Here is a 12,102-nt window from a genome sequence, read left to right as displayed (position 1 = left end):
CTCATTTCTTCCATTTGCTTTAGCATATCTACGTTGGAGAGCTAGTTTTAGTGTCTCTTCTGACATCCATTTTGACCTTTTCATTCTTTCTTGTCTTCTTAATGACTTTTTGCTTTCTTCATGTATGATGTTCTTGATGTCATCCCACAACTCTTTTGGTCTTTGGTCTTAAGTGTTTAATGTATCAAATCTTTTCTTCAAATGATCTCTAAATTCAGGTGGGATATATTCAAGGTCATAGTTTGGCTCCTGTGGACTTGTTTTCATTTTCTTCAGCTTCAGTTTGAATTTGCGTATGAGTAATTCATGGTTTGTTCCACAGTCTGTCCCTGGCATTGTTTTGACTGATACATGGAGCTTTTCCATCATCTCTTTCCACAGATGTAGTCAACTTGATTTCTATGTATTTCATCTGGTGAGGTCTCCTATGCTGTCTTAAGAAGGTATTTGAAATGAACAAATCATTGGTTTTGCAGAATTCTATCATGCAATCTTCAGCATCATTTCTATCACTAAGGCCATATTTTCCAACTATTGATCCTTCTTTTTTGCTCCCAACCTTTAAATTCCAATCACCAGTAATGATCAATGCATCTTGATTGCATGTTTGATCAATTTCAAATTGAAGAAGCTGGTAGAATGCTTCTGTTTCATCATCACTGGCTTTAGTTGTTCGTGCATAAATTTGAATAATAGTAGTATTAACTGGGCTTCCCTGTAGGCACATGGATATTATCCTATGACAGACAGCGTTGTACTTCATGACTGATCTGGATATGTTCTTTTTGACGATGAATGCCACACCATTCCTCTTCAATTTGTCATTCCCGGCATAGTAAACCATGTTATTGTCAGATTCAAAATGGCCAATACCAGTCCATTTCAGCTCACTAAGATATCGATGTTTATGCATTCCATTTCATTTTTGACAACTTTCAATTTTCCCAGATTCATACTTCGTACATTCCATGTTCCGATTTTCAGTGGACATTTGCAGCTGTTTCTCTTCATTTTGAGTTGGGCCCCATCAGCAAATGAAGGTCCCATGGGCTTTATTCACGCCATCATGGTCAAGTCTACTTTGAGGAGGCAGCTCTTCTACAGTCGTATTTTGAGTGCTTTCCAACTTGAGAGGTTCATTTTTCAGCACTATATCTGACAGTGTTTCTCAGCTATTCATAAGATTTTCAGTGACTAAATATATGGAGGTAGTTCATATCTCCTTCTTCCTAGTCTGTCTTTGTCTGGAAGCTCATCTGAAACCTGTCCACCATGGGTGACCCTGCTGGTATTTAAAATACCGGTGGCATAGCTTTCAGAATCACAGCAACTCACAAGCCACAAACTGAGAGACAAGTGGTTTTTTAATCTATAGATTAAAGAACTGAAAGTTGCATTTAGGTGATTAGTAAAGAATTTTTTCATTACATAATGAATATGCAAAATAATGGAAACAGCTAATAAGCAATTAGTAACATTTTCCCGTTTTTCTTTTTTAGCCTCTTTCTGTTGTGATTTCTTTTTTAAAAAAAGATTTTATTACTATGACAGTTGCTTTACAACCAATTTTAGATACATAATCATTTCAATTACATTTATTAATCATTCTGATGTTATAAAAGTAATAATTTTCTTCTCAATAAACCACAATGATCAAATAACATCAGAAGAACTTCATATCATAATATAAATTCCCTCCAGGCAGACATTGTCATCAACTTAAGTAGCTAGAAAAATGTTTAAAATTCCTATAATATAGTGAACTACTCCACATTTTCATGAAAATACCTAACATTAATCACATAGGATTGAAACTGTTTCCAAGCCTGCTACTTTCACTATCTTCCTTCTACTCAGCAATTCACAATTCTCTTTTTTTATTGCTTAATCTTAAAGGATCTCCCTCAACTACTTTTCATTTTCTGTCATTATACATCAATTCCATCATTAAATCTTGAGGGTTCTATCTTCAAAATCTTGCTATTTCTCACATTATAACTGATCCAGTCCATAATTTCTCTTATGATGGTGGGTGTGGTATACCATGGAGTTGGTTCCAACTCATAGGAACCTGATATGGGGCTTCCAAATCTGTACGAGTTTATGGGAGCAGAAAGTCCCATCTTTCCTGTATAGTGCCTGTTGGACTCACACCGTTGTGTAACCAACTATACTACCAGGGTTTTTATTAAGATATAATTCACACATCATGCAATTCATCCATGTAAAGCATACAGTTTAAAGTATTCCTGTAGCTGTGCAACTATCGCCACATTATTGTGAAGAATATTCTCACTACCTCAAAAAAGAAATTGGCATCTCATAGATATTATATGTCATTCCTCTCCAGCCATGTTGTTGTTGTTGTTAAGTGCTGCTGAATCAATTCTGACCCATAGCGACCCTGTATAGGGTTTCCAAGGAGCAGCTGGTGAGCTTGAACCACCAACCTTGCAGTTCAAAAGACTTTGCAGTCTGACACATTAGCCCAGAGTGCCACACCAGGCCTCCTCTCTAGCCATAGGTAACTACTAATCTACTACTAATCTACTTTCTGTCACAATAGACCTCCCTATTCTAGAATAGCAAATTCTCATTATTCCTGGGTCCTCTGTTTGTGAATTTGACTACTTGTTAAAATGTATTTGCAATCCAAAATTTGATACTCATGATGCTTTCATGGTTATTTGTGGACAGAGGCACATAAAATTTGAGTCCCTAACACACATACTCCCAGTTCAGGCAAATGGAACTATTTGCCTTCTTATTTCAGCTGTCAAAATGTAAACAAATATTCTTGATGCAGTCTATTGGAAGTCAAGTTTTCCACATTTTTATACCTTTATGTTTTCATTTTTTGGTAGGCTCCCAAGCATAGTGCTGACGTATCATTTAGTGTCCCTCAGTACGAGAAGGCTGAGATGTGTGCCATACAAAGAAAACACACTTTTAAAAAAAGGAAAACACATTTAAAAAAAAAAAAAAAACACAGAAAAAAACCCTTAACTTTGTTAAGGCATGAATTACAGTGCTCAGGAGTTCAATGTAAATGAATTGATAAGCTCACTGTCAGCAGTTCGAAACTCCCAACTGTTCCACGGGAGAAAGGTGAGGCTTTCTGCTCCTGTAAAGATTTACAGCCTCGGAAACCCTGTACTATGAGGGTCACTATGAGTCACTTCCAACTCTACGGCACATTACCACCACCACCAATGGCTGTACTCTGGCTAATTTGAATGAAGCATCCTCATATATTAAAGACAATTAGTGAACTCACAGAACCAAGAACCACAGAGGTCTTTTCCTCAAATATGCTGACCTTGTTTATGCCAAAGGGTCTTTGCACTTTCTATGTCTTTTGCTTTGAGTCAATAAAAATCAAACCTAATGCTGTTGAAATGATTTTGACTCAAAGGAACACTGTAAGATGCTACAAGTAGAACAGACCCAGAGGATTTCCAACGATCAAACTTTACAGGGAGTCCTGGGTTAATGAGCTGGACTGCAAAGTCGGTTTGAACCACAAGGCGGGTGGCTCAAGCTTACCAGCTGTTCCTTGGAACCCTACACAGGGTTGCTGGGGGTTGGAACCTGACTCGACAGCATTTAGCAACAACAATTTTTACAGAAGGAGACTGCCGCATCTTTTTCCCATGGAGTTGTTGATGGGTTCATACTGCTAACCTTTTAGTTAACAGTCAAATGCTTAAACCTGCACCACTAGGACTCCTCTTGCTTTGAACAGCCTTCCCCATATCTTTATAAAGTAATTCCTTGGCTTACTCAAATGCCATTACACAGAAATTCTTTGTTAACTATGTACTATAAAATATGGGCATTGTCTCCCACTTATTATTTCCTGTATGATCAGTGCATTAAGTTTAATTATTGTATGTATTTATTTTTTTATTGAATGAATGAGTCCTCAAAGTTTAGTTAAGAAGGTAGAGCATTAGAACAAAGGCAGTACCATTAACTAGGCTGTTGTTTTTGTTAAGTGCCATCAAGTTGGTTCTGACTCATGGCAACCCTGTACAAGGTTTCCGAGAAGCAGCTGGTGAGTTTCAACCACCAACCCTGTGGTCGAGTGCTTATCCTACATCACCACACCAGGACTTCTAATTAAGCTGTTGTTAGGTGCCCTTGAATTGGCTCCAACTCATAGCGACCCTTCATATGGTTTGCAAGGAGCAGCTGTTGAGTTTGAACCACCAGCCTTGTGGTTCAAACTGACCTCGAGGACGAGTGCTCATCCTATGGTGCCACACTTGTAGGGAGCAACAATTCTCTATTTTTAGTTTTAATAACACTTTGTCATTGGGCTGGATACCACACATTAATTAGGTGTTTTCTGGAAAATATTGTAATGCTTTTCATCCTTCCCATGTATCAAGTCATTTACTTACTCATTGATGTTAAGTACGGTCAAGTCAGTTCTGACCAATAGCGTCCCTGTATAGAGTTTCAGAGAAACAGCTGGTGATTTTGAGCCAATGAGTCTGTGATTGAAACTCTAGTGCTTTTCCTACTGTGCCACTTGTTGTTGTTATTAAGTGTTGCTGCATTGACTCTGACTCACAGTGACCCTCTATAGGGTTTCTGAAGAGCGGCTGGTGAGTCTGAAGCACCGACCTTGCAGATCAAACCAACCTTGCAGTCCAGTGTATTATCCTGCAATGCCACACCAGGACTCTCCAGTTACTACTGTTGTTGTTAAGTGCCATCCAATCAGTTCCGACTCATAGTCAGCCTGTATAGGGTTTCTGAGGAGTGGCTAAGTGGGTTTGAATTGCTGACTTTGTGGCTCAACTGACCTTGTAGTCCAGCACATTACCCTGCAGCGCTACATCAAGACTCCTAGTTACTACTGGCAGTGGTGGTTGTGTGCCTTGGAGTCAGTTCTAACTCATAACAACTCTGTATGGGGTTTCTGAGGCTGTATATCTTTATGGGACTAGAAATCTTTCTCTCATGGAAAGGCTGGTAGTTTCAAACTGCTGGCTTTGAGGTTAGCAGCCCGACTCATAACCACTATGCTACCAGAGCTCCTTTAGTTACTACATGTTGTTGTTGTTGTTGTTAAGTGCCGTCGAGTCGGTTCCGACCCATAGCGACCCTGTACAGGGTTTCCGAGGGTGTAAATCTTTACAGGAGTAGAAAGCCTCATCTTTCTCCCACGGAGCGGCTGGTAGTTTCGAACCGCTGACCTTAAGGTTCGCAGCCCGATTCATAACCACTACGCTACCAGTGCCATCAAGTCAGTTATGACTCATAGCAACCGTGTATAGAGTTTCCAAGGATCAGGTGATGAGCTAACTTTGTAGTCCAGTGCATTAACACACAGTGCTACACACTAGGACTCCATAGTTACTACTTGTTGTTGTTGCTAAGTGCTGTTTAGTCTGTTCCAACCTATAGAGACCCTGTATAACCAAAGAGTGGTTGGTGAGCCTGAATCACCAACCGTGATGTTCAAACTGACAGTGCCGTCCAGTGCATTAACCCACAGCGCAACACCAGGACTCCTACTTACTACTCACAGGATAGAAATAGCAAAAGGAGAAATCAAAAGAGCCAGTAGAGCTTACTCAATGAATAAGAGTTGAGACAAAAGTTAGGCAGAAGTCAGATTATGAAATTATGTAATACGTAGATGTAATTATGCAATTTGTAGAAGGTATTCCTACTTACCTTTGTTAACATGTATGACTGTAAACTGTGTAATTCTCAAATATGAAAATACTTGAGAAATATACAGTGAATTACCATGAAGAAATTGTTTTCTCAAACTGAGCATGATTCCTGCTCTGTTTAAACAACAAATTACTCCAAAGGAATGAAAGCATTAAGTTTTGTGGTGCTGTTTTTTGTTTTTTTTTTCTCAGTGATTTATTGGAATAATAGAGAATAGTGTAAATATGCCTTATGGTTGAAGTTTATTCCCTAGAAATCTATTAGTGAATGCATCTGATACATTGATCTTTTTCCATATGGAACCAGAATGGACCACAATAAGGGTCACGAAGGCTCTGCTGTTTCATGAGATGTTCACTCTACTGGAAAATAAATGTGTTAAAGTCCTGTAACAAACAGAGGTGAACATGTGAGCCACTCTATTTATAGAGGCTTTCTTTATAGAAATAATTTAGTAGATTTCAACTTGACTAGAATAGTGAGAAACCAACAATTCCATTTAGAGGAAAAAAAAATAATTAAGAAAAAGAAAACCTTTTGTAATAAAATACTTAAATATTTACTGAATAAAAAGCACATAATAAATATCAGAAAAGAAACATTAAAAACATGATCCCACCTGAGAACCGAGAACACTCTGGCCATTTTGCCTATTGCGCGGATCTTGTTCCTTATCACCTCCTTCCGGGCTGCAGCTGTTGCTCCTATAGTTTAAGACAGAAAATCAGGTAGTAAGTGACTTTTTATTTAACTGTGATTATTTTTCCATAAATAAATATAATGAAATGTGCAAAGACCTGGAGTTTAAAAAACCAAAAGGAAAGAACTAAAGAAAATACTCAAGCGTCAGCTTGCAATACAAAAGGATTCCATGGACTTCTGATGTGGCGCTGTAGGATTAGCACTGAACTGTAAACAAAAAGGTCATCAGATCAAACCCACTAACTGTTCCTCAGAAACTTATCAATATCAACAGCAATGGTTAAGATAATCAGTGATGCAGAAAGCACCAAGAGAAGATGGAAGGAATACACAGAGTTACTTTACCAAAAGGTCAATGGTCAATCATTTCAAAAGGTAGCATATGACCAAGAATCATAATGGTACTGAAGGAAGAAGTCCAAGGTGCACTGAAGGCCTTGGCAAAGAACAAGGCTCCAGGAATTGATGGAATACAAATTGAAATCTTTCAACACACTGATGCAGCACTGGAAGCACTCATTCATCTCTGCCAAGAAATTTGGAAGACAGCTACCAGACCAACTGATTGATTTGAAGAGATCCAAATTTGTACCCATTCCAAAGAGAGGTGGTCCAATGGAATGTGGAAATCATCATACAATATTTTTAATATCACATGCAGGTAAAATTTTGCTAAAGTTAATTAAAAAATGGCTGCAACAGTACATTGACAGCGAACTGCCAGAGGTTCCAGTCAGATTCAGATGAGAACGTGGAACTAGGTATATCACAGCTAATATTAGACGGGTGTAGGCTGAAAGTAGAAAATACCAGAAAGATGTTTACTTGTGCTTTATTGGCTATGAAAAGTTTTCTGACTGTGTGAATCATGACAAGCTATGGATAATACTCATATGCAAAATGTGTACTCCAGAACTGAGTGGTTCAAGCTTACCAGCCGCTCATTATAAACCCTATACAGGGTCACTATGAGTCAGAACTGACTCAGTGGCATGTAACAACAACAACGAAGTTTATGCTTACTTAGTCAAGTAATTTGACCATAGACAGACAGAAGAGACAGTAAAGCTCGTCTTTTTTAATTTTACACAGAAAAATTTTACTGTGGGAATTACTTTCAAAATTTTCCAATGAATAGAAAGAAAAATTAAACTTAATATCACACATTTATAACATCATAAAAATGTAATACCTAAATAAAATACCTGAAATAGCATGTAATTTAACTTAAAGGACCTGAACAATGCAAATTTAAAAAAAATTAAGTTTAGATGTAAAGGTCTTTGTAGTCAGTATCGCTATTCCTGTTTTTTATAATTCCCTGAAATTGCTCAAACTTTTTCAAATACTTAAGTTCCATTGGGATTCCTCACATTCTAGAATTCAGTAGGAATTTCAAAGAACTATGTATACTTTTCAGAGTTTCAATAACTGCAACATATAAATAAAATGTAGTATTCAGCATCCTTGGTACTTGATCATTTAAGCTGTTGAAAAGGAACAACAGTAACTCAAATTAAAATTTGATATATTAAATAATGAAGGCATAGAAAACACCTTTTGTATACAAATGTAACGGTTGTCTTTCATTGATAAGAATACAATTATTTATTTCAGCTTCAAAGCCCCAAACAGAAAGGTATCATTTTATATATTTAAAAAAATAGTAATTTAAAATAAAACTTCATTTTGTGTCTCCATTGAAATAATTATCACTCCTGTATTGGACTTCAATTCAGTTTTTAAGTTCTGATCTTCTTTAATGCCTGGGATGTGAGGCTATTATATCCAGAATCTAGGCAGCCCTAAATACTCAATCTCCCTCTAAGTGGTGGAGGCTACTGTATAGATAAAGGGCATCTTTAAAGATTCTCTTTGACATGTGTCCTTCCTGCCCTTAACTTAGCACCTTGCTGGCTTCTCCTAAAGTTTTAAAGGTATCTATGCCAAGTGGCCTGCTGGGTGAGTGGTGCATCCCCACTGGCTCTCAGCTTCTGAAAGGACAAGTGCTAGGGTGAGGTGAATCTTACCTGCCACATATTACAGATGCTGGCTCTGTCATCCAGCTCACAGTATCACTGGCTATGCTACTATTATAAATTGCTCAGTTTAAGTGAATTATGGGAGTGCAGAAAGTGTTCACAGTAGAACACAACCTACTACCTAAATTGTCATTCAGAAAGTATTCACATGTATCCTATCCTATGTAGCCTGTCATATGCTAGCTACAATCAATAGAAGTTTGAATAAGACATGGTTTCTGCTTTTGGAGTGATCATGTGAATGACGACAATGGATTGTGACAAATATTACATAGACATAGCAGTGGTCCGTTGACGCTAGCTTCAGATAACTGGAGAGCACATACTAGGCATAGCTCTGGTTGACTCTGTGTTGGCAGCTTAGTGGGAGAATTATACTATGGAAAACTATAAATGCTATCACCCAGGGTCGTTTCTCCACTAGAGTGTCAGTTGTTAATCATTTACTTAACACCACTGGAATACACCAACATCAAGATGATTCTGACCACAGAAACCCTCTATTTTCTGAGACTGTAAATCTTTATAGGAGCAGCTGGTGAGTTTGAACCACTGATTTTGTATTTAGCAGTCCAGTGGTTATCCTACAGTGCCATACCAGGAGTCCCTCAGCAAGATTTGTGTGGTTTTATTTTGGAGAAGGAATTATAAAAGGAAGAGACTGGAAGCAGAAAGATTTGGTGCTTACGGTCACCAGATAGACAGGACTACTTGTCAAGGTTGTGGAATAAAGACGGAGAAGAGTGAAATGACTTCTTTAGGATAATTCCCAGGGGAATGGATAAATTGACAATTAAGAGAATCAGGGAACATAGGAAGAACAGCACATTTCAGTAGAGGGGAAAAAGAATGTCATTTCAGTTAATTTAACATATTTAAGAATTTTAGGAGAAAATGGTTCAACAGGAAAACACACTTGGATAGTATTAACAAGTGTATGGTGGTGGTGGTGGTGGTGTGCCGTAGAGTTGGCTCTGACTCACAGAAGCCCTGTACAGGGTTTCTAAGGCTGTAAATCTTTATGGGACCAAGAAGTCTCATTTTTCTCCCATAGAGTGACTGATAGATTTGAATTGCTGGCATTGCAGTTTGCAGCCCAATTAGTAAGTAACCAGGGCTCCTGAAGTGCTTCGAAGGTGATGGCTATTACAAAGTTTCCTAAAGATGTTGTTGTTGTTGTTGTTGTTAAGTGCCATCGAGTCAGTTTCGACCCATAGTGACCCTGAACAGGGTTTCCGAGGCTGTAAATCTTTACAGGAGCAGATCGCCTCATCTTTCTCCCGCAGAGCAGCTGGTAGTTTCAAACTGTTGACCTTGTGGTTTGCAGCCCGATTTGTAACCACTACGCTACCAGAGGAGCTCTAATACATTGAAAATAGAAGGCAGCCTTGAAGGACTGACAAGAGGAGAAACCAGTGGAAGATACATGTTGTTGTTAGGTGCCGCTGAGTTGGTTCTGATTCAGACCCACCGAATGTACAACACAATAAACTGCCCAGTTCTACATCTTTACAATTGTTATGTTTGAGCCCATTGTTACAGTCACTGTGCCAATCCGTATCATTGGAGGCCTTCCACTTTTCCAGTGATACCTCTACTTTACCAAATATCATGTCATTTTTCCAGGAATGGGTACAGGGGCCATGATCTATAGAAGGAGGGAACAGGCAGAGAGGGAACAGGTAGAGGTAGGAAGAGTACCCAACCAATGATTCTTAAGAAGTGGAATGCTGAACAATGTCATCTACTACAAAGGGATCAAATAAGATAGGCACTAGGAAGGCATCCTTAGATTGTGTAATTTTTAGACCACAGACACATTGAAAAATAACAATTTTGAAAGAATTTGGTGGGGAAGGAGATGGTTTCTAACAGTTTAGGGTGTGAATGGGAGTTGAGGAGAACTATGGGGAAGTGACAATTAGTCACAATGAGATAACACAGCACACTCATCAGAACGGTAAAACTTTAAAAGAAACTGACAATGATAAATGTTGGTAATGAGTTGGAGTAACCAGAAATCTCACATGTTGTTGGTGAGAAAGTAAAATTGTACAAAAGCACTTTGGAAAATAGTTTCACAGTTTCTTTAAAAAAGTTTGGCAGTTTCTTATAAAACTAAACATTATTTATTTCTAAAATTAATAATTATAAATAAAACTTACAAAACCCACTCTGAGGTATAAAGTATATGCTCACAATAGGACTAGTAACATGAATATTTACAATAGCTGAATCATGACAGTAATTATGGTATAAATAGTGCCCAATTGTCCCTCAAAGGAGAAAGCATAAACAAAATTTGCCATATGAATTCCTAAGTGGAATAGTACTCAGCAAGGAAAAAAAAAGAAGCAGAATGAACTAAATGAACTACAGATTCATGCAGCAACATGGATCAAACTTGAAAACATCATGCTGATAAATAAGCAAATGAAGAGAAACTGCACAAAAGTAAGTACAACATGAACAATTTAATTAACATGAAGTTCTAGAAGAAACAAAACTAATCTGTGGTGATAAAAATTTAAAACAGTGAGTGGGAATTGATTGGAAAGGCATATATGAGGGAACTTTTTGGATGATAGGGGATTAGACTCAACATGTAAATGTACTGTCAAAACTCAATGAGTGGCACATATAGTATTTATGCATGCATGTAAATCAATCTGTAGCTATTGGCAAATCCTGAACTCCGTTGAACGATATGCATACTTAATAGCTTAGGGGTTATGTGAGCTGATAACTATATCTTACTCTTTTTGTGTACTTGAAAAAAAAAAGATGGATTGACAGATACATAAGGGAGGCAGATATCAATGTAATAAAAAAAAACTCAAGTAGTCAGAATATAATTGTACAAAGTAAGTGGTAAATTTAATGTTACAATTTTTTTTTTCAATATGTCTGAAACTCCACTTGGAAGAACTAGGCTTAGAAGAAAAGGAAAAAAATAGCTTTGGAAAAAGGTCTCTTTTTCCTTTTCTTTATTTTACATGGAGGTTGCATGAGGGGGCTGGAAGAAAGTGGCAAAGAACTCTCACTGTAGTTAACATTCTCCACATCTCCTAACTCTAACCACCACCAGGAGAAAATTGAACTTCTATAATTTTGCTTTATAAGTCCATTAAAATCAATTTTACTTGGGTTTCAATATATTTTTATCAAAAATGAAAACTAGCTAAGTAAAAAGCATTAATGCTCAATTGTTGTCATTATTGTTAAGTGCTTGGAATCAGTCAGATTCATAGCGACCCTGTAGAGAGGTTCCAAGGACCCTAACTGTCAGTTAGCAGTCCAAAGGTTATCTAATAAAGCCAAACATATCTTGTTTGTTGTTGTTAGGTGCCATGGTATTGGACCAACCTAACAAATGTTGCTATGGTTGAGCCCATTGATGCTGCCACTTTGCTAGTCCATCTTGCTGGGGGGTCTTCCTGTTTTTCTCTGACCCTCCACCCTACCAAACATGATATGCTTCTCCAGTGACTGGTCTTTCCTGAAAATATGTCCAAAGTATGAGACACGAGGTTTGGTCATTCTGGCCTCCAAGGAGCACTCTCTGGCTGCACTTCTTCCAACATAGATCTGTTTGCTCTTTTGGCAGTCCATGGCACTTTTAATATTCTCCTCCAACACCATAACTCAAATGCATCAATTCTTC

At 37.8% G+C, this 12,102-nt stretch overlaps 1 protein-coding gene across 3 annotated transcripts in view; it reads right to left on the bottom strand.

Moving 5' to 3' along the window:
• The window catches only part of LOC102839900 (serine/threonine-protein phosphatase 2B catalytic subunit alpha isoform-like), a 449,181-nt gene that overhangs the window by 11,711 nt on the left and 425,368 nt on the right, over positions 1-12,102 (bottom strand). For all 3 annotated transcript variants that reach the window (XM_006872721.1, XM_006872720.1, XM_006872722.1), the window contains one exon: positions 6,314-6,398. In XM_006872721.1, coding sequence (XP_006872783.1) covers positions 6,314-6,398 — 85 coding nt within the window. The remainder of the gene's footprint in view (positions 1-6,313; positions 6,399-12,102) is intronic.

The sequence above is a fragment of the Chrysochloris asiatica genome, unplaced genomic scaffold (assembly GCF_000296735.1).
Source record: "Chrysochloris asiatica unplaced genomic scaffold, ChrAsi1.0 scaffold00211, whole genome shotgun sequence".
Lineage (NCBI taxonomy): Eukaryota > Metazoa > Chordata > Mammalia > Afrosoricida > Chrysochloridae > Chrysochloris > Chrysochloris asiatica.
This window is presented reverse-complemented; position numbering and strand designations above follow the sequence as displayed.